Source organism: Martes martes (assembly GCF_963455335.1).
Source record: "Martes martes genome assembly, chromosome: 1".
Taxonomy (NCBI): domain Eukaryota; kingdom Metazoa; phylum Chordata; class Mammalia; order Carnivora; family Mustelidae; genus Martes; species Martes martes.
Window position 1 is genome coordinate 105,560,190 of NC_137888.1, and position 24,215 is coordinate 105,584,404.

At 54.9% G+C, this 24,215-nt stretch overlaps 3 protein-coding genes across 8 annotated transcripts; 2 read left to right on the top strand and 1 right to left on the bottom strand.

Annotated features, from left to right (window-relative positions):
* Positions 1-973: 973 nt before the first annotated feature.
* POLR2H (RNA polymerase II, I and III subunit H) lies at positions 974-4,449 on the top strand. The gene is made up of 5 exons (XM_080808953.1): positions 974-1,240; positions 2,259-2,342; positions 2,426-2,519; positions 3,055-3,138; positions 4,081-4,449. Exons 1-5 carry the CDS (start codon positions 1,168-1,170, stop codon positions 4,196-4,198), a joined length of 453 nt encoding a protein of 150 aa, XP_080665079.1. The 5' UTR covers positions 974-1,167; the 3' UTR covers positions 4,199-4,449.
* Positions 4,450-7,587: 3,138 nt separating this feature from the next.
* THPO (thrombopoietin) lies at positions 7,588-12,740 on the bottom strand (the record flags this gene model as incomplete). 3 transcript variants are annotated; one of them, XM_080808932.1, is made up of 6 exons in its annotated part: positions 7,588-8,474; positions 8,716-8,883; positions 10,392-10,478; positions 10,779-10,906; positions 11,144-11,301; positions 12,661-12,740. In XM_080808932.1, the coding sequence occupies 5 exons, from the start codon at positions 11,154-11,156 to the stop codon at positions 7,893-7,895; spliced, it is 978 nt and encodes a 325-aa protein (XP_080665058.1). In that variant the 3' UTR covers positions 7,588-7,892. The 3 variants fall into 3 exon arrangements, with proteins under 3 accessions (XP_080665058.1, XP_080665057.1, XP_080665059.1); XM_080808931.1 differs by lacking the exon at positions 12,661-12,740 and having other exon boundaries at positions 11,144-11,327; XM_080808933.1 differs by lacking the exon at positions 12,661-12,740 and having other exon boundaries at positions 7,588-8,462; positions 11,144-11,285.
* Positions 12,741-14,905: 2,165 nt separating this feature from the next.
* On the top strand, positions 14,906-23,813 carry CHRD (chordin). 4 transcript variants are annotated; one of them, XM_080826081.1, is made up of 23 exons: positions 14,906-15,083; positions 15,326-15,429; positions 15,914-16,046; positions 16,192-16,320; positions 16,413-16,512; positions 16,636-16,723; positions 17,086-17,227; positions 17,346-17,486; positions 17,572-17,654; positions 17,731-17,878; positions 18,030-18,136; positions 18,259-18,378; positions 18,986-19,142; positions 19,466-19,686; positions 20,188-20,301; positions 20,627-20,899; positions 20,988-21,081; positions 21,202-21,258; positions 21,544-21,647; positions 22,101-22,203; positions 22,661-22,815; positions 22,988-23,087; positions 23,350-23,813. In XM_080826081.1, exons 1-23 carry the CDS (start codon positions 14,936-14,938, stop codon positions 23,400-23,402), a joined length of 2,874 nt encoding a protein of 957 aa, XP_080682207.1. In that variant the 5' UTR covers positions 14,906-14,935; the 3' UTR covers positions 23,403-23,813. The 4 variants fall into 4 exon arrangements, with proteins under 4 accessions (XP_080682207.1, XP_080682205.1, XP_080682208.1 ...); XM_080826079.1 differs by having other exon boundaries at positions 22,992-23,087; XM_080826082.1 differs by having other exon boundaries at positions 15,917-16,046.
* Positions 23,814-24,215: the final 402 nt, after the last annotated feature.

Here is a 24,215-nt window from a genome sequence, read left to right on the forward strand (position 1 = left end):
ACGTCTCGCCACCGTGGGGGAACAAAGGCGAACAGCCTGCTGGGGCTCTGCGTTCTCTCTCAGGGTCCGGAGAAGGATAGAGCAGAGGGTGGGGTGAGCACAGGGTGGATGGGCAATGTAGGAGCTAGTGCCGGGGGAGAGGCCAGTGCCCAGGAAACAGGGAGTGTGAGGGACGACGCACTACCAGGATGAAGGGGCATGTGGGAGGCAGAGGCAGTGCCAGAAAGGGGACAGTGTGAGAGGAGCCAGCACCCAGTAGAAAGGAAGAGCCAGTGTCCGTGGGAGAGGACAGTGCCTGCATGAAGGGGCCCATAGACTAGCGTCCAGAGGGAGAAGGCAATGGTGTGGGAACAGGTAGTTCCAAGCTGAAGGGGCAGTGCTCAGGAGGAGAGCAGTGTGATGGGGTTAATGCCGGGCTGAAGGGGCGGAGTGGAAGAGAGTAGGGCCCAGGGGAAGAGGGCAGGTAGGGAGGGTACAGTACCAGGGGAGGGGACAAGTGCAGGCTTTCCTCTTCCCCATAGTGACATCATGGCAAATTCCCAAACTGGACGGACCCGGCTCGGGTGACATCCAGCAGGGCCAAGCCGGTCAGGTCCTGGCCGGGCTAGGAGGCCTCAGTGCCAACTGGGGGGACTGGGCTCTGCGCCCTGCAGGGTCAGCGCGCTGGGGGCGGAGTTCTCTTCCGCCCGCCCCCGGCGCGGACTGTGCCCTCGCCGGGCATGCAGACCTGCAGGGTAGGGCTTGGGCTGGGCTTCTCTGGGCCAAGGATCAAGGCCCCGGTGCATTCCAGTCTTCCCGACCTGGGCTCTCAAGAGGGCGCAGTAGAGCCTCGGCGTACAGCTAGAAACCGCGCAACCTCCGCGGGAGGTGGAACTAATCGTGTCCCTGCCCCTGGGGCGGAGTTAGCCGGCCCCGAGACCCGCCCTAAACCCTGAGACCTCTAGGAAGGACTCATTCGGGGCGGAAGTTAGGAAGCCCCGAAAGGCAGGCGGCGGAAGTAGCGGCGTTACTGAATGGCCGTGCGCATGCGTTGACCTAGTGCCTTGCTGCTGCTCTTTAGGCGCTATCTTTCGCTTCTTCTGTCCTTTACTGCGAGTGAGGGGGAGGGTGTACCCCTAGGCGTGGTCGCGCTCCCAGTCCCTCTGCTACTCTTGTGGTCACCCTAGCATGGCGGGCATCCTGTTTGAGGATATTTTTGATGTGAAAGACATTGACCCGGAGGGCAAGAAGTTTGACCGAGGTAAGGTGTACGGAGACGTGGGGGCGGTTTAGAGGAAGGGGGTAACCTCCTCGGGGACACGCCCCTGGGCCCCTTGTCCACCCACCCACGTGGCCTCCCCCTACCGGCAGTTCCTGATATAGGAATCTCCCTCAGGAGACCTTGTCTAGATGAGAACACGGAGACCCCGAACGCGGCCTGGCTTCACACATGCTGTGCCGTGTGCCTGGATGGCCTTTTCTCATGGTGCTGGTAGACTGTGCATCTTTCTAATCGCTTCCCACTAATCGCTTCCCACTCTGCGGTAGTCGCCATACCGTGCATCTTACACACACTTTGTCCTACCTGTTCCTTTCAAGAGCCACCATGAGGTAGTTGGTGTCTTACCCATTTTGTTCTGAGAAGTTAAGTAACCTACCCAAGGCTGCACAGTGAAATAATCCGACTTCAGAGGCTATATTCTTGTATTGTCCTAAGAACCTTAGCTTAGAATTGACTGCTTTTTATTATTTATTATTATTTATTAATTATTAATTATTATTTATTTATTATTATATATTGTATATTATTTATTATTATCTGTACAGCTTTTTATTCAGTCCTTGATCACTAATCATTCCTCTTTGGCGTCTCTTCCTTTGCCTGGAGACTGAGATGTTCTTCAACACAAACACCAGTTCTTTAGAGTCCTGGTAATCCACTCAGAGCAGCATCTGGCACAGAAAGACAAAACCTTTGTATGAATGAATAACTTGCCCAAAGTCAGTTTGTTTCTTAATCACCTAGGCAGGCCTAGAACCAGGATATTATTGATTGCCAGAGGACCTTTGATTCTTTTCTGGGATTCTGTCCATTTGCCATACTTTTCTCCCCTGTCCTGGCATATGTCTGCACTTCTTTGGGAGCAGATGAGAGGCTAGTGGATGCAGACTGGGTTAGAATGAGTGTTCAGTTACATATAATCCTTCAAAGTGGGGTCTTCCGGGTCTGCCCTGGGCCTGGCAATTACCTATGTGGCTCTTTCTCTGCTTCCTTCCAGTGTCTCGACTACATTGTGAGAGTGAATCTTTCAAGATGGACCTGATCTTAGATGTAAACATTCAGATTTATCCTGTAGACTTGGGTAAGTATTGAACACAGACAATAGCAGGAAGCTTTTTTTCATTTCAGCTGTTCTTCAGCCTCAGAAAGTGCCATGATTTTCAGGTGACAAGTTCCGGTTGGTCATAGCCAGTACCTTATATGAAGATGGTACCCTGGATGATGGTGAATACAACCCCACAGATGATAGACCTTCCAGGTGAGGAAATGAAGAAGGGGGTACTTGAAATATGCCTGAGGACTAAGTAGATGAGTGGTATAGAAAGACCCTTATTTAATTTGTGGAATAAGTGATTATTAGCAGAAGCTGAGCAACCGTAAGGAAATTGCAGCACTCAAGAATTCAGACAGCCAGGTGTTTACCCAGGGCAGTGATTACATGCTGTGGGTTGTAACTTACTGATGGCTGAAGAGATGACCACTCAGTGATCCAGGCTGTGTGAACCTTGCATCTTGGGAGAGTTTGGTGTAATGGAAAGGCTTTGGAGCTCCACTGAGTTCAAATCTCAGGCTTACCACTTACTTGTTGAATAGCCTTAACCTCTTGTAGCCTCAGTTTCTCCGTCAGTAAAGTACAGATGGTCACACCTTGCTCATAGGGTCGCTGGGAGGACTAAGTGGCATTGTGTTTGCAAAATGTCTGTTAGAATGTTGACACTTAGTTACCGTTTTTAAAGGGCTGCTTATTATTGTTAACTACTTTGAAGAATAACCTTGCCACTGCTGTTCCACAGGGCTGACCAGTTTGAGTATGTAATGTATGGGAAAGTATACAGGATTGAGGGCGACGAAACTTCTACTGAAGCAGCAACGCGTCTGTAAGTGCCATGGTCTTGTGAGAACCCTTGCCCCCCAGCCCTCTTCTGTTAATCTGAGCTCTGCTATGGAAATTTGCACCATGCTTCATGTTTCCTGGGTTTGGTCTCTCTCCCCAAGGCACCTCAGATCTAGGTGGGACCCAGAAAGAAACTGTTGTGGGAATAGTTACCAGTCAGAAATGTAGGCTGCTCACTTGGCCCTTTGTCAGGACCTCAGGGCCCAAGGGTCCAAATGAGAAACTGGTGATCTTGCTATGTGAAGGGCAAAGGAAGGTTGTTTCCCTGAGAACTAGATGCAGCAGTAAGGGATTAAACTGCTAGGCTTTCTTGTTTTTGTTTATTTGTGTGTGTGTGTTTTGTTATTCTACAATCCAGTCCCTACTTCTTTGGTTTCCCTGCCCAAATGTTTTTCCTCTTCTTTAAAATTTTATTAAAACAATATGTACCCTTTGTAAGAAATTTGAAAAGCAGAGAAGTAATGTGAAGAAGCAAAAAAAGTCACCTATAATTCCATACCCAGAGGGAATCTTTTACATAGACATTTTTGAATATTCTAGTTTTTTCCTGTGTACTTTTTTCTTTAAGATTACCTTGTTTATTACAATGTTTTATTCTGCTCTTTAACTTTAAGTTATGTAAAACAGATTTCCCCTTGTCTGTTTAAAGCTTTTCCTAAACATTTTAATAGCTGCATAACATTCCAGTAAATGGATATATCTTAATTAATTTAACCATTTCTGTCATCCTGGGTGTGTAGCAATTTCCACTTTTGTTGATAGAACACCTCTTTGCACAAACCTTTGCATTCATCCTTCTCTGAATTTTGGTTCCTAATGACAAACACTAGAAGAGTGCCTCCTTTTCTTAAAAAAGGGATGGAGAGCCACTGGGTCACTGCCACTCCAGAGCTTAAACTCATGGGACTGGGGCCTTCCATTTCAGCTCTGCCTACGTGTCCTATGGTGGCCTGCTCATGAGGCTGCAGGGCGATGCCAACAACCTGCATGGATTTGAAGTGGATTCCAGAGTTTATCTGCTGATGAAGAAACTGGCCTTCTGAAGCACACAGGAAGCCAACCTTGCTGCTTAGTCACTCAGGAGGTGGACATCCATTCGAGCCTAAGGAGCAGTTACTACTGACCACCTGTTCAGGAAAGGGCTGGCTGAGTGGATGGCCACTGGGGGTGCATCTTTAGGTGGTCTGGACTCAGTGGACTCAACTTGCCTGTGAAAGACCCAATGGGAGAGCTTAAAACAAATCAGAAGTTGTTTTGTGTATATAACTTTTTAATTAAACTTTACTTTTTCAGACTCTTTTCCCCAGCTTAAAAAAAAATCTTTTCTATTACCCTAAAATCTTTTTTTTTTTTCCAATTTGTCTGTGGTATATTTCTGGCCCACAGCCAGATGATCACATGTCAATGTAGGATCTATTCTGGCCTTTTGGTATCTGGGTTTAGGGTTATCTCAGCCTCCTGGTTGCCTATCCTCATTTATTCTCTAATGTGATTTTCTATCTGGGAGAGAGAGTATTGTGCTTTTGGCTCTTGAGGGCACCCCAGGCCCGGAAGATACCACCCATTTGGCATAGAATTTTGAATTGGCAAGGAGCCCTGCTTGTGTCCTTCCAACACTTTCAGTCTCTTAGGAAGTCAGATCACGTTGATTTGAATGAGTCACTTGCATAGCCTGGAAATGTTCATTTTTGTGGAAGCTTTGGGTGGAGGCTAGATACTGGCTTGGGACCCGACTATGAAGAGAGTAGGAAGAGCAGACCTAGTGGTTGTAGGAACAGGTGGAGTAGCTAGGTGTCTGCTCTACGTTCCATTGGTGACCTGGAGGGAGGGTAAGTGGAGCGGGGCGATGGTGGGGGGGGGTGGGTTTCCTCACCAGTGACACTGAACGGGCAGCTGCTGCACAGACCAGTGAAGTGGACAGGGCAGCAATACCAATGAAGTTGGCAGTCCGGCGCCAGTACCCAGGACAATGGAGCAGCCTGACTACAGTCACTAACTTAAAACTCGGCAAGAACAAAATTGAGGAAGTGGTGATGCTTACTAGGACTCCAGCATATGAGCTGGCTCTTCAGCCTGGCCTTTGTGGTCTCTGAGAAAGTATACTGGACTCTCATTTGCCCTGAGAAATTCAGGGTAACAATCCAGAAAGATGGCAAGTGTGTATTAAGCAGTTTTCTCTTTTGATATCCTGCCTTTGCCTCGGAGCTGGTCCCCCTGCTGGGATGCCCAGGGGTATTTCCTTCCCCATCATTTTCAGGTCTTTACATGAGGTGTTAGAAATAGTATTTAGGGAAATGGGTTGAAAATGAATGATCTCTGCAGGGGAGGAGGAAAAGGTATTTCTTCAGTTTACTATGTGGGGGGGGGGGGGATAGAAGATACATTGGGGGTTGGGATGAATTTTTGTGGAATCCTAGAACTTTTACCTGGAGTCAGATTTTTGGGGGTGTCGGAGAAGGATGGATTTTGCTCAGAGTCTGAACCCAATTACAGTAATAGTTTGCGGGGTAGCATAGAGCACTATCCTGGCTGCCCTAGGGGCAGAAGAGAGAACTAGCGTGCAGTCGAATAGAGAGAAGGGTGTTCTGGTTCTAACAGGTTTTTTGCATTTTGTGGACAGGGAAGAAGGGACAGAATCAGCCCGAAGACATTTTGGGAAGGGTTGGGAACAGCTTAGTTCACACTGAAGAAGCCCATGAGTTATTTGCATTTGCCCTAAAGTAGGTCAAATGCCAATCCTGGATGTACTTAGCTGGCTGTATACGTCCTGCAGTTTTGCTGTCCTTGTCTCTCATCTGACTGTGGTGAGAACCCTGAAGCCTTTGCCTTTGGTCCCTTTGGCATGTCTTGTCCTGGTTGCTGACTCTTTCATGGGCCACAAAGTTCTTCATTTGATCATTACATTTAGCCTAGGTTGGTATTTCAGTAAATTACAATTTCCACTTACCATTCCCCCTTGACGGCATGCTGGAGTTGGTAGTGTGGAAGAGCTATTCTCTCCCACGCAAAAAGTGACACCCTTTGAGATGTGAACACTTTTGAGCTTTGTACATTTGTCAATTCCTTCTCCATGGCAACTGTTCTGTCAGTGATGGGAGAGGAGACGTCTAAATTGGTCACCTCGTCCAGGAGCTTTGGTTTTATCCTCAGAACTTTTTATAATTGTTGGTGTATTTCCTCCCTCAGGACTTGGACATCTTTTCTAATAAACAGAATCACTGAATGATCTGTTGGACAGTGCACCACACTTGGGACTGTATGGGCTCTAGTCAGCCCAGGCTGTTTCTTCTTTTTTTGCTCACAGGCTGTGTGAGCATTGAACATGCCTGGCTTCTCTGAGACTGATAGCATCCCAACCTGACAGAGGTGTGTGAGCACTATAAAAGGTAACCTACATAAGGCTCCTGGCACACTGGCTTTCATTCTTCTATTTTGGAATACCTTTAGTGGTCCTGGGGTATTTGCGGCAGTGTCTGGAACTCTGGGATCTTGGCTCTTTTACCTACATGGTGGTTTTTCCTCTCTGGGGGGTTGGGGGAAGGAAGAGGAAAAGGCTTCTGTGAGTTTTCCTGCAGAAGCCTCTGGAGGTAGGGTTGAACTTTGCCGTGGAGTTTTTGCTTGGGGCCGTATAAACCTTTTCGTAAGCATCAGGGCAGCATTTATTTGCAAGGCCCCATAAGCCTGGCTTCTTCTCTAGAGAATCCTTAGCAGAGTTCATGATGGTCACATAGGGCTGCTTTTTGGATACTGTGAACTTCTGGGAATTGGGAAATGAGCCTTCAACTTGTACTTGTCCCTCCCGCTGTGTGAGCCCTGGGAGACTGACTCTTGCCACTTCCTGCACTTCCCCCTGACCTCCACAGGAGGGAGGCAGGAACCCGTGCCTGCTGAAGCTTCCCGCTGAGCTGCTGAAGCTCTCCCTGTTTGCTCAGCTGTCACATCCAGGTTTTGTCTTGACTGAACTGTCTGCACAGCCTTACCTGGGGTGTGAGGCTCTCCGAGGCTTCCTGTTAACTTTTTTGGAGGGGAGGGAAGGGGGAGATCTATTGCTCCCTGAAGAACCTCTTTCCCTTGCTTTTCAGTTAGCGTTTGGGTGTTCTTATTTCTTCTTTATTTATTTAGGCTCAGTTTTGTTGATTGTGTAGAGACAGCCTTTCTGAGAGACAACCTCGCATTCATTTTTCAAGAGTCAGGATCTCCTAAGAAAAGGAGATCAGAGTCTCACTGAGAATGACAATAAAGGGGATAAAGAGACTAACCTTAGTTCTGAGTAGAAAACTGAAGTTCTTTTTCCCCTGTTTTCTGACATTAGCTTAGTGTCTATCTCCGTTCAGAATTGTATGCAGAATCCTTTGCAGAATTGTATGAAAAAGAGCTCGTAGAGAATTAGTAAGTTGTAAATTTGTGCAGAAAATAGACCAAAGATAACTAGCTACTCTGGTGAATATTATTGATAGTTTAAAAAAATAGCTTCTGAAGTTTTACAATATCCAGTGAAAAATGATCCCCTTTTCTGTCCCGTGTAGCCCCCTTTAGCAGGACTTTGGGTTTCAGGTGAAAGCAGATAATCTGATATAACATGACTCCCAGGGCCTGGCTCCCAGAAAGGGAACTTTACATGGAGACAGTGCTGATGCTGGCAGGGCCAGAGTACCTTTCTCCTCCTGAGACAGATTCTGGAAGGGAGGGTGGGCTGCAATTAGAAGAGGACTGGTCCAGTTGGGTGTGGCAGAAGGGTTAGGAGATGGAGGTTGGAGCCGGCCCTGGAGGGGTGGGTGAGGTGGGTGAAGGAGAAAAGAGTGTGTATTGTCCAGTAGGAGGATGGGCTGAGGAAGGAGAATATCCAGGCCAGAGGTCGGGGGGCAGGGAGTCCATGCCTGAAGTTGCTGGAGGGATATCTGGGGCTCCTAGGGCCGTAGGTAAGGGTCCAGAAAAGAGTCCATGAGTTCCAATCAAGGGTCCGTGTGTCCTGTTTAAGTGTCCAGGCATTTGGTCTAGGGACCTGGAGGTCTGGTTCAGCAGACCAGGAATCTTGGCTCTGAATCCCTGCAGCCTCTTCAGAAGTCCAGAGCCAGTAGTTCTGGCGGAGACACTGGAGTTTGTCTCCAACAGTCCAGAAGTCCTGTTTGGGAGCTTGTGCAGTGTGAGGAATAGAGAGGTATTGCTTGGGACAGCTGTCGTGGGTAGGGCCTGCTTGGCACAGAGGGTGGGCCCTACTACAAGCAGCAGGAAGCGCACCTTTCCTCGGAGCAGTTGTTGGAAGGTCAGGAATATGGCATTGGGATCCTTGTGAGTTGTGGTCCTGCCCTGTGGAGGAAGCTGAGGGCAGAGGATGGGCCTGAGGCCAGAGACCTGGGCCAGGTATCATGCCTCCCTCGTCTCCAGGGAAAGATAAGGTGCCAGCACCCAGACTTTATGGCTGGGAGCGAGCACTCCTTAGTTGGCCAGCTGTGCTACCCTCATAATTCCCAGAATTCACCTTTCTGCCCTCAGGTCTCCTAAAGGGACGGAGTCAGCAAAGGACAGTTTCTATAGTCCCCTTGACTCAGGACTTACTTACCTGGGTTCCAAGGAGGCCCTGCAGGGCCCCACGGAGGAGGCGGACCTGTCCAGAAAGCTGTCCCAGGAGGGATGAGAGGCAGGTGGGTCCCACTTGGGTCCGTGCTGCCATTACTCCTTCCAGCAGAAGGGCTGCGGCTCCCAGAACGTCCTGTGCCTTGGCCTGCTCCTGCAAAAGAGAGGGAAGGGAGACGCGGCCTGCTTCAAAGGGCATGCTAATAGCGGGTGGGGAGCCCGTAGGAGTAGCCAGCGGAATGAATCATAGGAGCTGAGAATTGGACAGGACCAAGGTCCCACCCAGCACAGGAATTCCTTCACAGTCTCCCGACAATTGGTCATCAGCCCCTGCTTGAATAACTCCAGTGTCCGGTAACCCAGCCTGGCCCTACATTTAATTTCAGTCAGAAAAGCTCATTTTCCCCCTTACACTATGTTGGAATCTGTGCTATTACAGTTTTTAGCCTCTTGGTTCTAGTGCTGCCAGTCTACTCTTTCTGCTACAAAATCCTAGGATCATATGATTTTTTAAAATACTGAACGTAGAGATGAGACCATCACAAAGATCATAAAGACGAAGGAAAGGGGTTTACTGATCAATGGCAGAGCTGGAACTACAAGGGATCCCTAGGAACTGCCCTTTGTCCCTGGCCCAGTACCCGCCCCCACTCCCAGAAGACCTGAGAGGGAAGAAAGGGGATTCTAGGGATCTTGAGGGTAGAAGAGCTCACCTTGCAAGGAGTGCTCCCTCCCAGGAGGTTTCCTGAGCCCCAGACTAAAGCAGGTCCAGCTATAGCACAAGACTTACACTTTTCTCCAAACTCATCAGACAGGCTTTTTTTTTTTTTTTTTTTAAAGCCATTCCTCACATAACGTGTTTTCTAACCTCTCTGTGTTCAGGTTGCTTCTTCCTTCTGGACACATGCTAGTTTCGTATGGTCCCTCTGAATAAATTAGCATGTGTCTAGAGGAGGATATCCAGTACTCAACTCCTTACTGTTAAGTCCAGGCCACATAAAGGTTTTTAGGAATATTTCCACAGGGTGGGTGCTAAACACCTAAAGCCACCAAGAATCACTAGCTTTTCAAACAGCTGCTTTAATAGTGTTACCTGCTAAGTCTGAGCTTAGCTCAGTCCTCCCAGATCTTGTTCATAGTAAGTTCTAGGGCCAGAAGTTTATATAAGGGGAAGTGGGGGCATCATGGCCTGGAAGCTGGAATAGGACCTTCCTCAATTACTTTCAGTAAATGTAGAATTTTTTGTATATCTCTGCTAAATTTTACCTTGTTTTTGATCTAGCCTTTCAGCAATGTGAAACTTGATTCTGTCTCTTGTTATTTTACCTCTGCTTCCCAGTTTTGTGTCATCTGAGGATGACAGACCAGTCTTACTTCTTCATGGCAGCTTAAGTTTGCACAGGAACAGGTCAAAAGCATGGCCATGAGAGACTTCTATCCAGCTTTTCTGGGTGCTCAGCTTTGAATCTATTTTCACATACTGGGACCACAAGCTGTCGTCCAGAGGAGATCATCACAGTCGAATGTAGATTAGTTTAGGGTGGCCAAGCCAAAGGTGAGAGAATTTTAGGGAGCTCAGGGATTTTGAAGAAATCGTGGAAAGCAGGAGAAAACCGATGAAAACAGGAGTTAGGGAAACCAAAGGAAGGATGGCTTTCTTACCTTCTGGGTTTTCCATTCTCCCAAGCTAAAGTCCACAGCAGGCAGCAGGACAGGTGTGGACAAAGGGTTAACGTCTGGACACTGGCTCTATTGAAAAAGATTGGTGGTGGGGTGGGGTGGAGAAGCTCAAATAAAGGAGGGTGGGGTGTGGTGACCCAGTGACTAGGATACGCTTCCATGAGTAATAGATATCCAGACCAGAGCTTTTAAAAGTAGACTAGATTGCAAATCGTCATCCTTGTCAAGGAGTGGTGATGGGGAGGTGGTGGTCTTACCAAGGACAATATGGGAAGAACAGTGATCAGATCAGAGAGTGGGAGGGAGTGATGGGAGTGAGGGTGTCTACCCAGGTAATGGATAGAGGGGAGAGTGCTGGGAGATTCTCACCAGTCTGCTGTGAAGGGCATGGGAGTCACGAAGCAGTTTATTTAGGAGACGGGGGTCACAGGCGGGAGGAGCCGGGAGGCACAGATCCAGTCTTGCAGTTAGGAGAAGCATGACCACGAGGAGCAGTTCTGAGATGAGGAGAAGTGAGGTTGAAAGGGTGGATAAGGAAGAAATCATTGTCAGGTGGTAGTCCAGAAATTCCCAATTAGGACCCAGACCTGAAATCCAGGGAATTTACCTTTCAGAAGCCTTAATCCTGGGGGATTTGGTTCCCGCAGCCCTCCACCCTGGCAGCACATCTCCCTTCTCTTCTCTCGTTAAACCCTGCTTTGATTTGGCCTGAGATCCCGCAGGAGTTTTCTTACCAGTCAGCTCCATTCTGGCCAGGCTGTCTGGTAGGAGCGGCTCCCTGGATGGGGCCTCTCCCCTGAATCCTTCCTGGGGCCATGGAGGCGGCTTGGGCTCTGGCACTTCTTGCACGGTGGGGCACAGGTGGGCTGAGGAAGAGGGTCTGGAATCTATCCTGCAAGTGCCAGGAATAATGAACATTTAATCAGGTGTCAAGGAAAAGACTGCCTGGCTGGGGGAACAGCTGCTGGGAGGGCATGAGATGTGGATCATCCTCAAACTGCTAATGCTCTGCCTGCTCCCAGGTCTCCTTGCGACTACAGCGCATGGTGTCTCCTCTTTGTCAGGGTTCCTCAGTGGACCTGATGTAGGACTGCTGCCTCTGCCTCTGCTGAGAGCAGCAGGACGGAATATGGACGGACACACACACACACACACACACACACACACACACGTTGTAATTGGCCTCAAATTCTGAGCAACCGCAACCGTAGTTGTTTGGTTGGAGAAAATCTGGGATGGGGAGAGGGAACCAGGAGTATTGTGGCATAAGCCTGGGAGGAGAGGTTCAAAAGTGGGAAATAGGGTCAGGATGAGGAGCTAGCAAACATGCAGAGCATTGAGGGGTAGCTGGGGGAGTGGGGCTGAGGAGGGGACTTGGGGGAAAACAAAACGGACCACTAGGGGTTGGTGATTGCAAGATTATGAGAAGGTGGTATGGAGCAATTAACTGCTTGTTCTCTCTCCATTTACTCCCACCCATAAGCCTCTTGAAGTTTTTCTTTGCACTTCCAGTTCTAAAATACTGGGTTATCTGAGGCAGAGAAAGGGGCTAACAGTCCTGGCACTTCCCACCTGAGGTAAAGTTGCCCAGCAATGGGCACCTGCTGAGTGAGACGCCCACCTCTCATGGCTTACCTCGCCTTGGACACCGGTGTCACCATAACCATCCCCTAGCCCACATCTTCCTCCCTGCCCCCTTTGCAGACCCCTTCTAGTTCCTTCACAGGACCCCCCACATGGCCTCCTCCTTCTTTGACAAGTTGTGCAAAGAGGCCTGCACCTGATTCAATATTGGGATTTCCTGTAGGTCTGTCAACATGCATGAGCCCTCCTCCCACTACCCTCTCCTTAGGCCCAGCTTCCCCAGTCCCAAGATTCAGAGCCTTAAACTAACCAGGAACGACTGGGTAAGAGTGGAGATTGGGCCCGTGTCCAGTTTGATGCTACATGCCCTCAGCCCTAAACGCACCACCTTTCTTATCTTCTCCCTGGGCACATGTCCCCTTTCCTTAGGGTCAGCCAGAACAGTGCTATATTCCTCCAAGTCTGTGATCAGTCCGTCAGAACCCAGCACCCCACCCCCTACCCCTGCTCCGTCCTGCTCCTCCCATTCTGGGAAGGCTACACTCTTCTCGACAAAGGTCAGTGCCTGTAGGTTCCAGTTTGCCTGCCCCTCCCCCAGCTGAGAGCCCAATTCCTCTTTCCTGTCCTTCCTACTCTCAATTAACTCCAAACTCTGCTTGCCACTCACCGGGTGGAGAAGGGCTCCAGGACCCAGGTGCACAGCAGGCAGCACTCTGGGGAGCCGATGGATAGGAAGACACGTAGTGCTGGGGCACAGCCCCTCCACAGCAGTAGGGTCACAAGCCTGCCCCGGACACTTCTGTCCAATCAGAGAGCAGGGAGCCACCAGATACCGGCAAAGGCCGAAGGCCCCCGGAAGTGACGCCTTCTCCTCCCACCCGCACTGAACGTGGAGCCCCTGCCTGGACCATGGTCCACTAGCAGAGCCCAGCTCCTCCACCCACACACACCACAGGGAGGATTTCAACAGGGAGATCCATCTTTTCCTAGGAGATGGGAAACCTGGGACCTGGCTGGGGGAGGAGATGGGAGGGGAACAGGTCTTTTTTTTCCCCGGAGAAATCTGGCAGGACGTTTTTTGTTCCCGAGGAAGAGGCACGGAGATCTGGTTCTGGTTTTAGATTGGTGTGTTTTACAGTTCCTGACCGGCCAAATTTCTTTTCCCTGGACAACACACCTGCTCCTGAGACCCCCTAGGGCTCTTGCTTTCCTGCCTTTCTCTCCTATAACCCTGTGGGGGTCGAGTCTTCATCCCCCTTCCCCAGTGGGAATGTGGGTATTGCCTATATTGGGGAATGACCCTGTCATTGGTCAGTGTTATAGGAAAAGGGGTTGGACCATTTGAGAGGATTGCAAGGTGAGGGGGGTGTGTAGGGGTGGTTAGGCTGGGCTCAGGTGCCCCTCGGTGGCGGGGGGAGGGGGGGAGTGGCTCAGACAGCTAACACCATTTACCTCTGTGCCTGAGCTCTCCTGAGCTTGCCCTTTCTCCCTCTTCCATCTCCTACCACTCCATATGTGACAAGAGGAATAACCAGGCCCATGTGTCCCTGTCTTAGGAAAGACAGCTGCTGAACCTCCCCCGCAAATACCTCCTGCTGGCCCCCCCTCTTCCTTTGGCCCTGGCTCTAGTTCCTTTGCTTTCCCCTCAATCCCAGTCTCCTTACAGTCTCTGTCCTCAGGGGCCTCCTGGCCTGACCTTGTTCCCATCACCCCCCACCCTAGTTCTTCCCCTCCTGCTCCTCCTACCAAGGATGGGGCTGTCAGCTAAGGAGTATGGCCTAGATCCCGGAATTCTCCAGTTCAGCCAGACGAGATGCCTCCCAAGATTAGGAAGGAGGGTGCTGGGATGGTTGGGAGGATGGTGGGCGAATGGGTGTGGGAGGGGCAGGGAGGCAGTCATGACCAGGAAACCAAGACAAAGGAGGGTGGGGGTGGGATGGAGAGGCAGAGGGTCCCCAGGGTGAAGGGAAGAGGGTGAGAAAGAATGTCAGGGTGGGGACAATGATGGTTGGATGGCCTGCGGATAGGTTACTGACAGGTTACCGTAGGGAGGGAAATACTGTCACAGACAGCAAGGGGATTCTGTTTCTGGCTAAGTCCCTGTCCTCGGGAACAGCAGAGTGAGGGAATACCTCAGAGAAGAGGTAGGGCCACAGGCCAGGCAGTGAGTGTGGGTAGTGTGGGGTTTGAGAGGTGCTGTGGGCCCACAGTAGGGGAGCTCAGTTGATGGGCGTTTTCTGCACGTTGTCATCCTTAAAAGACAAGTCTTCATCTTTCCGGCAGGAACGGAGTACCAGCCCAGTGGCCGGCCCAGGCCTCAGGCCCGGCCTCTGCCCCTCCCTGGCCTGGGGCTCCCGTCTTGGACCGGACACACACCTCCTTGGTGCAGCCGCCCTGTGGCCGCCAGCAGCGGGGGGCTCCAGACCCGCCTCTTCTCCCCTCTTCGCGCCCCCTGGTCCCTCCCCTCCCCCTCCCCCCTCCACTCCCCCTTCCCCTCCAGGCCCTCCCTCCTCCCCTGCCCTGTCCCAGCCCCTCCCTCCCCTCCCCCACTCGCGATCCGGGCCGCTGCTGCTGGGCCGGACCCCCCGGGCTCAGCCCGGCCCCTCGCCGAGCTGCCGCCGCCGCCCCGTTTGCTGAGGAGGAGGCCCCCGGCCGGGGCGCCGGGCGCGGGGCATAAAACGGGCCAGAGCTGGCGCCCAGGGCACTAGAGCCGCGTACGGCCCGGGTCAGCGCCCGCCCGCCCGCGCTCCTCCCGGCCGCTCCTCCCGCCCAGCCCGGCCCGGCGCCGACTCCCGCCGCCCGACGAGCCCCTCGCCGCACTGCCCGGGCCCTGGCCCCGGCCCCCTCCCGCCGTACCGCCCCCGGCCCGGCCTCCTCCCACCTCCCTCCTCCCTCTCCTGCTCCCTCCTCCCTCCCGCCTCCCCAGCTGTCCCGTTCGCGTCATGCCGAGCCTCCCGGCCCCGCCGGCCCCGCTGCTGCTCCTGCGGCTGCTGCTGCTCGGCTGCCGACCGGCCCAGGGCACCGGCCCCGAGCCCCCCGCGCTGCCCATCCGGCCCGAGAAGGAGCCGCTGCCCATTCGGGGAGCGGCAGGTAGGTGGGCGCCCCGGGGGACGCGCGGGCACAGAGTCCGGCTCGGGGCAAGTCTGAGCCCGCCCGGAGGGGGCGCCGGGCGCAGGTGGCTCAGTGCGGCGGGCGGCCAGGAGGGTTGGGCTGGGGTCGCGAGGCGCGTCGTGGGGGGGTTGGTGGGGGGACCCAGGGCCCGGCCGGCAGCGCCCAGGGCTGGCACACCGCAGGAGCGGGACAGCGGCCGCCAGCCAAGCCCGTCCCCGCAGGCTGCTCCTTCGGCGGGAAGGTCTATGCCTTGGACGAGACGTGGCACCCGGACCTAGGGGAGCCCTTCGGGGTGATGCGCTGCGTGCTGTGCGCCTGCGAGGCGGTGAGTGAGCCGAGTGCCCGTGGCCGGGGCCTTTGCGGGTGGGGGAGCGCTGGGGTTCCGGGAGGTCGGAGTGGACTCGGAGCTGCTGTGAGAAAACAGCGAGTCTGCAGGTACTTGGGATGTGTAGCTCTATGGAGATATGTATCTATATATCCATATGTATTTTTTTCCCGGAGGAGAAAGTTGGGAGGAAGCCCCCCTTCAAGTCTCAGGTGCTGACTGCTATCGATCACCCACTATGTGCCAGGCTCTTTTGCCAACGGTTTCTCTCTCACTGAACTCCTAGAATAACCCCGCTAGATACACGCTATGACATCCCCCATTTCCCAGATAGGGACCCTAAGGCCCAGAGCGGTTGGCAGTTTGTCTAGGGTCATGCCGCTTGTAAGAAGCAGAGCGGTCTGACTCCATGGGATGACCTTGCTCTCGTCCTGCGACCCTCCCCATCTGGCACTCACTCGGGTTTCCCCGTCTTCTGCACAAGCAGCCTCAGTGGGGTCGCCGCACCAGGGGCCCGGGGAGAGTCAGCTGCAAGAACATCAAACCCGAGTGCCCAGCCTTGGCCTGCGTGCAGCCTCGGCTGCTGCCCGGACACTGCTGCCAGACGTGCCCCCAGGGTAAGGCCAGCTCCCTGGTGAGGGGAGGGTGGCCGGGCAGTGATACTTGGTCCTGAGCCAGCGGCTGGGGCAGACGGAGCAGACGAACGGCCAACTGGCCCTCCTCGTGCCCAGCTGAAGCCCGGGTTTCCCACTCCGGGCTTAGAGCGCAGCAGTTCCGAGAAGCCGCCAACGGGCCTGGCCTTCGAGTATCCCCGGGACCCAGAGCACCGCAGCTATAGTGACCGCGGGGAGCCGGGCTCTGAGGATCGGGCGAGAGGAGATGGACACACGGGTAGGTGTGGGCCAGGCAGGAACTGGAACTATAGTCGCCCCCCACCCCTGGACGCAGCGGGTGACAAAACTCCGGACATCTTTTCCTCGCAGACTTCGTGGCGCTGCTGACAGGACCCAGGTCGCAGGCCGTGGCACGGGCCCGGGTGTCTCTGCTGCGCTCTGGTTTGCGTTTCTCCATCTCCTACAGACAGTGAGAAAGGGGAAGGTGGGAGGAGGGGTGAGCTGGGGACTGGGGAAGGAGAGTTGGGAAAGGCCGGTGGAGCGGTTCCTGGCCCAGGCTCAGAGCCCATGCTCACTGGACCCTCATTCCCAGGCTGGACCGCCCTACTCGAATCCGCTTCTCAGACTCTGCCGGCAGCGTCCTGTTTGAACACCCTGCTGCCCCCACTCAAGATGGCCTGGTGAGATGATGCCATTTACTAGTGATTATCCAGTTTGGGCGCTGTTCTGAGAGCGTGCTCTGCATTGTCTCTTTGGGTCCTCACTGCAGCCCCGTGAGAGGAAGGCACTGACATTATGATGCCCATTTTACAGATGAGGGAAACTGAGGCTCAGTAGCAGAATATGCTTTGCTCAAAGTCACACAGCTAGTAAGTGGCTGAGCCAGGATTTGGACCCCAGCGTCTGGCTCCAAGGCCCCTTCTTAAGTTTCCTAGGAGGGCACGGGGCTCCTTCGCATATTCCTTCTTCACCAGAGCTCGGTCTCTCAGCTGGCCTGTGTTGCGTAAGGTCTGAGTGGGGCCTTCTTGTCTCTCTGCTCCAGGTCTGTGGGGTGTGGCGGGCAGTGCCTCGGTTGTCTCTGCGGCTCCTTAGGGCAGAACAGCTGCATGTGGCGCTTGTGACGCCCACTCACCCCTCGGGGGAGGTCTGGGGGCCTCTCATCCGGCACCGGGCCCTGGCTGCAGGTGAGGGGAGCACAGAGCCCCTGGACGTGAAGTTCTGTGTCTTCTGTATCCCCAGGAATAGAGTGGGCTGAGGAGGGGACTTCCTGATGGGCTCTCATGGTCCTTCCTTCTCTCCCAGAGACCTTCAGTGCCATCCTGACCCTAGAAGGCCCCCCACAGCCTGGGATAGGGGGCATCGCCCTCCTCACTCTCAGTGACACCGAGGACTCCTTGCATTTCTTGCTGCTTTTCCGTGGACTGCTGGAATCCAGGAGCGGGGGTGAGTGGGATGGGGCAGGCCATGTGAGGAGTGGAGGAAGAGCACCGGTCCCTCAGAGGCCTCCTCACACGTGCGGCCCTTGCAGGACCGGCCCAGGTGCCCTTGCGGCTCCAGATTCTACACCAGGGGCAGCTACTGCGAGAGCTCCAGGCCAATGCCTCAGTCCAGGTGAGTGAGTGTCTGGCTCTTGCTGCCACCTGCTCTGGCCTCTTGCCGCACCAGCCACACCTTGCTCTGTCTCCAGGAGCCAGGCTTTGCTGAGGTACTGCCCAACCTGACCACCCAGGAGATGGACTGGCTGGTGCTGGGGGAGCTCCAGATGGCCCTGGAGAGGGTGGGCGTGCCAGGGCTGCACATCGGTGGACACATCGCTGCCAGGCAGAGCTGCGATGGTGAGGGGGGGTGGGGCCTGGCACCCCGGGCACACGCCACTGACAGGCATAGACATGTGGCCAGGGTGGGTATGGGAGGAATCCTGGGGGCTGGGGAGGGATGAACGGCCGTGGGGCAAGCTGGCCTCCACCTTTCTGGTCCCCCCTGCAGTCCTGCAAAGCGTCCTTTGCGGGGCTGACGCCCTGATCCCAGTTCAGACGGGGGCAGCCGGGTCAGCCAGGCTTACACTGCTGGGAAATGGCTCCCTGATCTACCAGGTAAGAGTCAGCAGCTGCCTGAGACGGAGGGCAGCAGGGTGGGGTGGGGCTTCGGCCTGCATAGTTCAGGCCTCCGGCCTTCTCTGCCACTCCAGTGTGCCCTCCCTACTGTGCCCCTCCAGGTGCAGGTGGTGGGTACAGGCAGTGAGGTGGTGGCCATGACCTTGGAGACCAAGCCTCAGCGGAGAAACCAGCGCACCGTCTTGTGCCACATGGCCGGACTCCAGCTGGGAGGACACACAGTGAGTACTGTCTGCAGAGCCAGGCCGCAGGCCATGCCCAGGAGCTAACAGCGCAGGGGTGTGCAAAGCCAGGTTGGATGAGCGGGGAGGTTCAGAGTCAGTCACTCACTAACAGGTTCTTTCATGGATGCATTGATTCCCTGGGTGCATTTTTAGGGAGCCTCAGGCTAGGGACTGGGATACAAAGAAAATCAGATGTGCTCCTGTCCTCAGCCATGTCACATCAGATGGGAGGCAGAGTTGGCTAGGGAGACCATGTCATTAGAAATGTGATAATGAGTGCTACTTACCGAGGCTTTCTCTGTGCCACATACAGCGCTGATTGCTTTCTTTGTATGATTTTTGATCCTCACGGTTCCCATTTTACAGATGATGAGGTGAAGGATCAGAGAGGTTAAATAACTCTGTAAGACTTTTAAATAGGTAGGAAGTGGTGGAGGAGGGACTCGAACCCGGGCTCACGAGGTGCTTATCCAGTTACACATGTGTGTTGGGTGTAACATGGGCCCCAAACACGGAAAGGCATTCAGAATCTTGGAGGGCTGCATCTGGAACCTGGCAGGCTGCAGCTGGGGTTCTCATCCTTCCCTGCCCCTGCCCCTCACAGGCTGTGGGTATCTGCCCTGGACTCGGCGCCCGAGGGGCTCATATGCTGCTGCAGAATGAGCTGTTCCTGAACGTGGGCACCAAGGACTTCCCAGATGGAGAACTGCGGGGGCATGTGTCTGCCCTGCCCTATAGTGGACACAGCGCCCGCCATGAGAGTGAGTTCCCTAGGGCTTCGCCTGCCCTCTGGTGTCCTCAAATCTGGGACTTGGGTGCCAGGGTGCCAGAGCCTGGTGTGTCTTTCTCTGTGCCTGAGCCCCTGGCTGGCATCTGGAGAAGGTGGGGGTGTAGAAGGTGCCCCTGCTGGGAGACCCTCTCCATGGCCAGGGCGCAGGGGTCTAAAACTTGCTGCCCCCCAGCCCTGAGCCTATGGACAGTGTCTGCCAACGTGTGGAATGAGTGTCAGGGGAAGATGGGGACGAAGGGAGTGGCTGCTCTAGGCTACCTCCTCATCGCTCATCTCTCCTCTGTCTGGATCCAGCACTGCCCGTGCCCCTGGCAGGAGCCCTGGTGTTACCTCCTGTGCAGAGCCAGGCAGCAGGACATGCCTGGCTCTCCCTGGACACCCATTGTCACCTGCACTATGAAGTGCTGCTGGCTGGGCTTGGTGGCTCCGAACAGGGCACTGTCACTGCCCACCTCCTCGGGCCTCCTGGGATGCCAGGGCCCCGGCGGCTGCTGAAGGGATTCTATGGCCCAGAGGTGAGGACCTGGTGGGGGAGGTAGCTTCGAAAAGATCTGCTTTTTTTTTTTTTTTTTTTTAAAGCATGGAGGGTTGTGCAGGCCTGTGGCTGGTGTGGGGGGTGGAGAGCAGGTAGCCTGGTATGGCAGAGCTGACCTGGGCTGGGAAGTCAGACAGCCCTGGCTATGAGTTTGACTCAGCCTTTCAGTATCCATTCTCCTTCCTACGTCCCTCTCTGGCAGGATCTCTTGACCCTCCAGGGGAGCAGGTGGGATGGAGCAGGTCCTCCCCGAATGGGGGTGGGCTGCGGGGACTTGGAGTCAGAGACCCCGCGGCCCACCCCCATTGAGGGGGACCTAGTCAGAGACCCGGCTTCTGAGCTCCACAGCACCGCTAATGGGCTGCACTTCCCGGAAGACCTTATTTCACCTCCCCTTGTCTCAGTTTCTCATCTGTGAACTGAGAAGGGGAGGCATAGCTCCAGAGCACCTTGTTCCCGCCCCCTCTCCTGTCTCTCGCAGGCCCAGGGCGTGGTGAAGGATCTGGAGCCTGAGCTGCTGCGGCTCCTGGCCCAGGGCACGGCTTCCCTGCTGATCACCACCAAGGGGAGCCCCCAAGGGGAGCTCCGGGGGCAGGTGGGCAGGCAGCGTGGGCCGCTGGGGATGGGTTAGAGATGGGCGGGCACTGTGTGCTCTTGCCTGAGTCACTCACTCTCTCTGAGCCCTGGGGGTGGTGGTGTCACATTCCCTGGCTGGTTGGGAGGATGAAGCCTGACAAGTGTCAACGACAAGGCTGGCAGCAGCTTACCCTCTCCCTGGTTGCTGGGGAAGATTGCTGGTGCTAATAGCATCTTCCCAGGGGTACTCAGAGGTCGAGGTGGCTTGGGCAGGCGGGCTGGCCGAGGCTGGTGGAGACGCGAGGGGGAGCCCGGGCGCTGCCTCAACCCACCTCTCCTCCCAGGTGCACATCGCCAACCAGTGCGAGGTGGGCGGCCTGCGCCTGGCAGCAGAGGGGACTGAAGGAGTGTGGGCGGCCGGGGCTCCTGATGCAGCGGCTGCGGCACTGCCCCCGCGGCCCGCTGTGCTGGGCCCGGACGCTCCAGCACCAGCCAAACCAGGAGGCCCTGGGCGCCCGCGAGACCCCAACACCTGCTACTTTGAGGGGCAGCAGCGCCCCCATGGGGCTCGCTGGGCGCCTAACTATGACCCGCTCTGCTCGCTATGCACCTGCCAGGTAGGACGCAGCCAAGGGCGCACTGAGGTCTGGGGTTCTGGGGCAAGCCAAGTCCCAGTCAGTCCCCCACCCAACCCTCTCTTTGCAGAGACGCACAGTGATCTGTGACCCTGTGGTGTGCCCGCCGCCCAGCTGTCCCAGCCCAGTGCAGGCACTGGACCAGTGCTGCCCTGTGTGCCCGGGTGAGTGTCCCACCTGAGTGGAGTGGAAGGGGTAGCGGAAGGTCCACCGTGAGGGATGAGGCCTCTGGGGAGGGAAGGGGTTGGACATTCTTGGCCTTCACTATTTCTTTGGCCCCACAGAGAAACAAGATGTCAGAGACCTTCCTGGGCTCTCCCGGACCAGAGACCCTGGAGAGGGTGAGCTGGGAGACTGGTGCAGGGATAGGGAAATCCAGTGGAGCTGATGGGTGGGACCAGGAGGGGGACTAAAGAGTGAGAACATATATGGGAGTGAGTAGAGGGAGGCTGAGGGGCACAGATTCCAAAGGACATCTGGCAGACTTTATTAGAGTAGTTGGTCTGCAAGTGGGCCCTGGGGTCAGATTAGTGTGGGGTTGGCCCGAGACTCCAGCCTTGATTGTGGGCCCAGCCAATGAGCTCAGTACTCATAGCAGCTGGGCACTGTTCCCCCTCCACCCCCAGGCTGCTATTTTGATGGTGACCGGAGCTGGCGGGCAGCGGGTACCCGGTGGCACCCCGTCGTGCCCCCATTTGGCTTAATTAAGTGTGCTGTCTGCACCTGTAAGGTATGGCTGCCCAATCCTATCTGGTGCCATAACCCGTCAGGGGCTGCGGAGATGGGGAGGGGGCTGCTGGAAGAGGAAGGCCCGGCCTTGGTGAGGAAGGCTCAAGGATGAAAACACTAGGAAAAGTCCTTTGAGCTTGGAGAGTCAGCTTCCTGCAGGAAAAGGGAAGGGCTGACGTGGGGGTGAATTCTGGCCCTTCCTGCTGACTCGCTCCATATAGCCCTGGCCTTTTCTGTACCTCCCTGAACTCCCCTTTCCGTTCCTATAAGCAGATAAGGGAGTGGCTGCCTTGAGGGGCTGCCATGAGCATTTGTGTTCAGGTGTAGAAAGCACCAGTCCAGGCCTCTGAGTGAAGGGCCATGAAAATACGACATCTGAAGGATGGAAAAGGAGAGGGAGGAAGCAGGAGGCTCCCCTTCATTTCTGACACCCTCCCTCAATGGATCCCTGCAGGGGGGCACTGGAGATGTCCACTGTGAGAAGGTGCAGTGTCCTCGGCTGGCCTGTGCCCAGCCGGTCCGTGCCAACCCCACTGACTGTTGCAAACAGTGTCCAGGTGAGGGGGGGTGGGCACTGAGGCTTTCCTTGGCAGGTGAGGTGCTTCACTGCCTTTTCCTGGGTGAGCGGGTGTGTGGTGAAGGCGGATGGAAGGGACTCCTTAGCTAATTCAGCATTTACTGAACCCTGCCCGTTGTGCCTAGCCTGGGGCCAGGGCTCTAAATGCGTTTGGAAAGAATGTGCATGTGTTTCTTAGTGGGCTGTGATGGGTTCTGGTTACTGCCCCATCCATCCATCCTCCCTCCCTCCCTTCCCCACTTCAATCCAACTATCCAATCGTCTATTCATCCTTCCTCCCATACATCCGTCTTCTCATCTAAATTTGTCACCTACTAAGTACCAGAAGCTGCTAGGTGTTGGAGATTCAAAGACAAATAAAACCTGGGTGGCCCTCGCAGAACTCACATCTGCTGAGCTCTTCCTCCCTCCCTCCCTCTCTCTCTCCCTTCCAACAGTGGGGTCAGGGGCCCACCCCCAGTTGGGGGACCCCATGCAGGCCGATGGGCCCCGGGGCTGCCGTTTTGCAGGGCAGTGGTTCCCAGAGAGCCAGAGCTGGCACCCCTCGGTGCCCCCCTTTGGGGAGATGAGCTGTATCACCTGCAGATGTGGGGTGAGTGGGGAGTGTGCTTTGTGTGAGGTGGGCAAGGGGGGGGCCTGGCCTAGAGTGGGGAGACCTTCCCGGGGAGGGCAGGCTCCTGGGAATGGGCTTCCCTGAAGAGGCTGAAGGCTGCTGTGTCCCTGTGCCCCTGGGTACCCTCACAATCTGCTCTGTTGTGCACCAGGCAGGGGTGCCCCACTGTGAGCGGGATGACTGTTCATTGCCACTATCCTGCGGTCCAGGGAAGGAGAGTCGCTGCTGCTCCCACTGTGCACCCCGGCGGCGTGAGTGAGGGGCTGTTGGTGGGCCTAGGGAGGAAAGGCAGCACCCGCCCCCTGCCAGGGAGGGAAGGTGGCACCTGCCCCCTGCCAGGAGCCGCGCCATCTGCTTCACCAGTGCCCTTCCACTCCGCCACACGGCAGCCTTGTGGACTTGGTCTTGATTACCCTTTCTTTACAAAGGAGATTTCTGAAGCCCAGAGGAATTAGGCAGCTAGACTAAGGTCACAGCAGAGCTCCAAAATTTACTCCCTTCTGTCTCCGGCAGCCCCAGAGACCAGGACAGTTCCAGAGCTGGCGAAAGAAGCCGAAGGCTCCTAGGGAGCAGCCGGAAGGCCGCCTGACCAAGAGGACGGGGCCTGGGCTAGGGGAAGGACTGGCGCCAAGGACCCTGCATTCTCCTGTGGGAAACCCAGTGCCTTTGGCCCCTCTTTTCTGCCTCTTCTCCCTCCCCCCACTACCTCTGGTAACCACACCTCCACAAGGGGAAGGGGCAGCCAGGGCAGACCCAGGCCACAGCCACTCGGACTCCTGCCCTGTCACCCTCCAGCCTCTGCCTTGGAAACCCAACCCCTTTCTTTCTGTACATAATGTCACTGGCTTGTTGGGATTTTTTAATTTATCCTCACTCAGCACAAAGGGTTCCCCCCACTTCACTCCTGCTGCCCCTGAGCTGAGCAGAGTCATTATTGGAGATTTTTGTATTTATTAAAACTTAATTTTTTTTTTCAGTCTCAGGGTAAAAGTCGCTTCTTTGTGACCAGGGACCTGAGTGGAGAAGGTCTGAGAGTGGGAGGCCTGGCTCCAGGGGCTTCCCTCTGAGTCTTGGGGAGCATGAAGAGACCAGAGAGGGAGAGGGGTGGCACAGTCGCTGGCTGGCCTGCCCAGATGCCGCAGTGGGGCTTGGGACTGTCGCTGAGATGGACCAGACTCAGGCAGCCTGACACAAATGTGGTTTCCCCTGGCCTACCCGTAGATGGCATTTTGCTGACCCCGTGTTTAAAGTGGCTCCAAAGAGAGAAACAAAAGTACCACCAGCCTCTATCTTCTTTGTCTCAAGGGAGGCAACCACGCCCCTGTTATTCTTTTCTGGAAACGAATTGTGTTCCAGACCAGTTCGGGGGCAAATCTGGA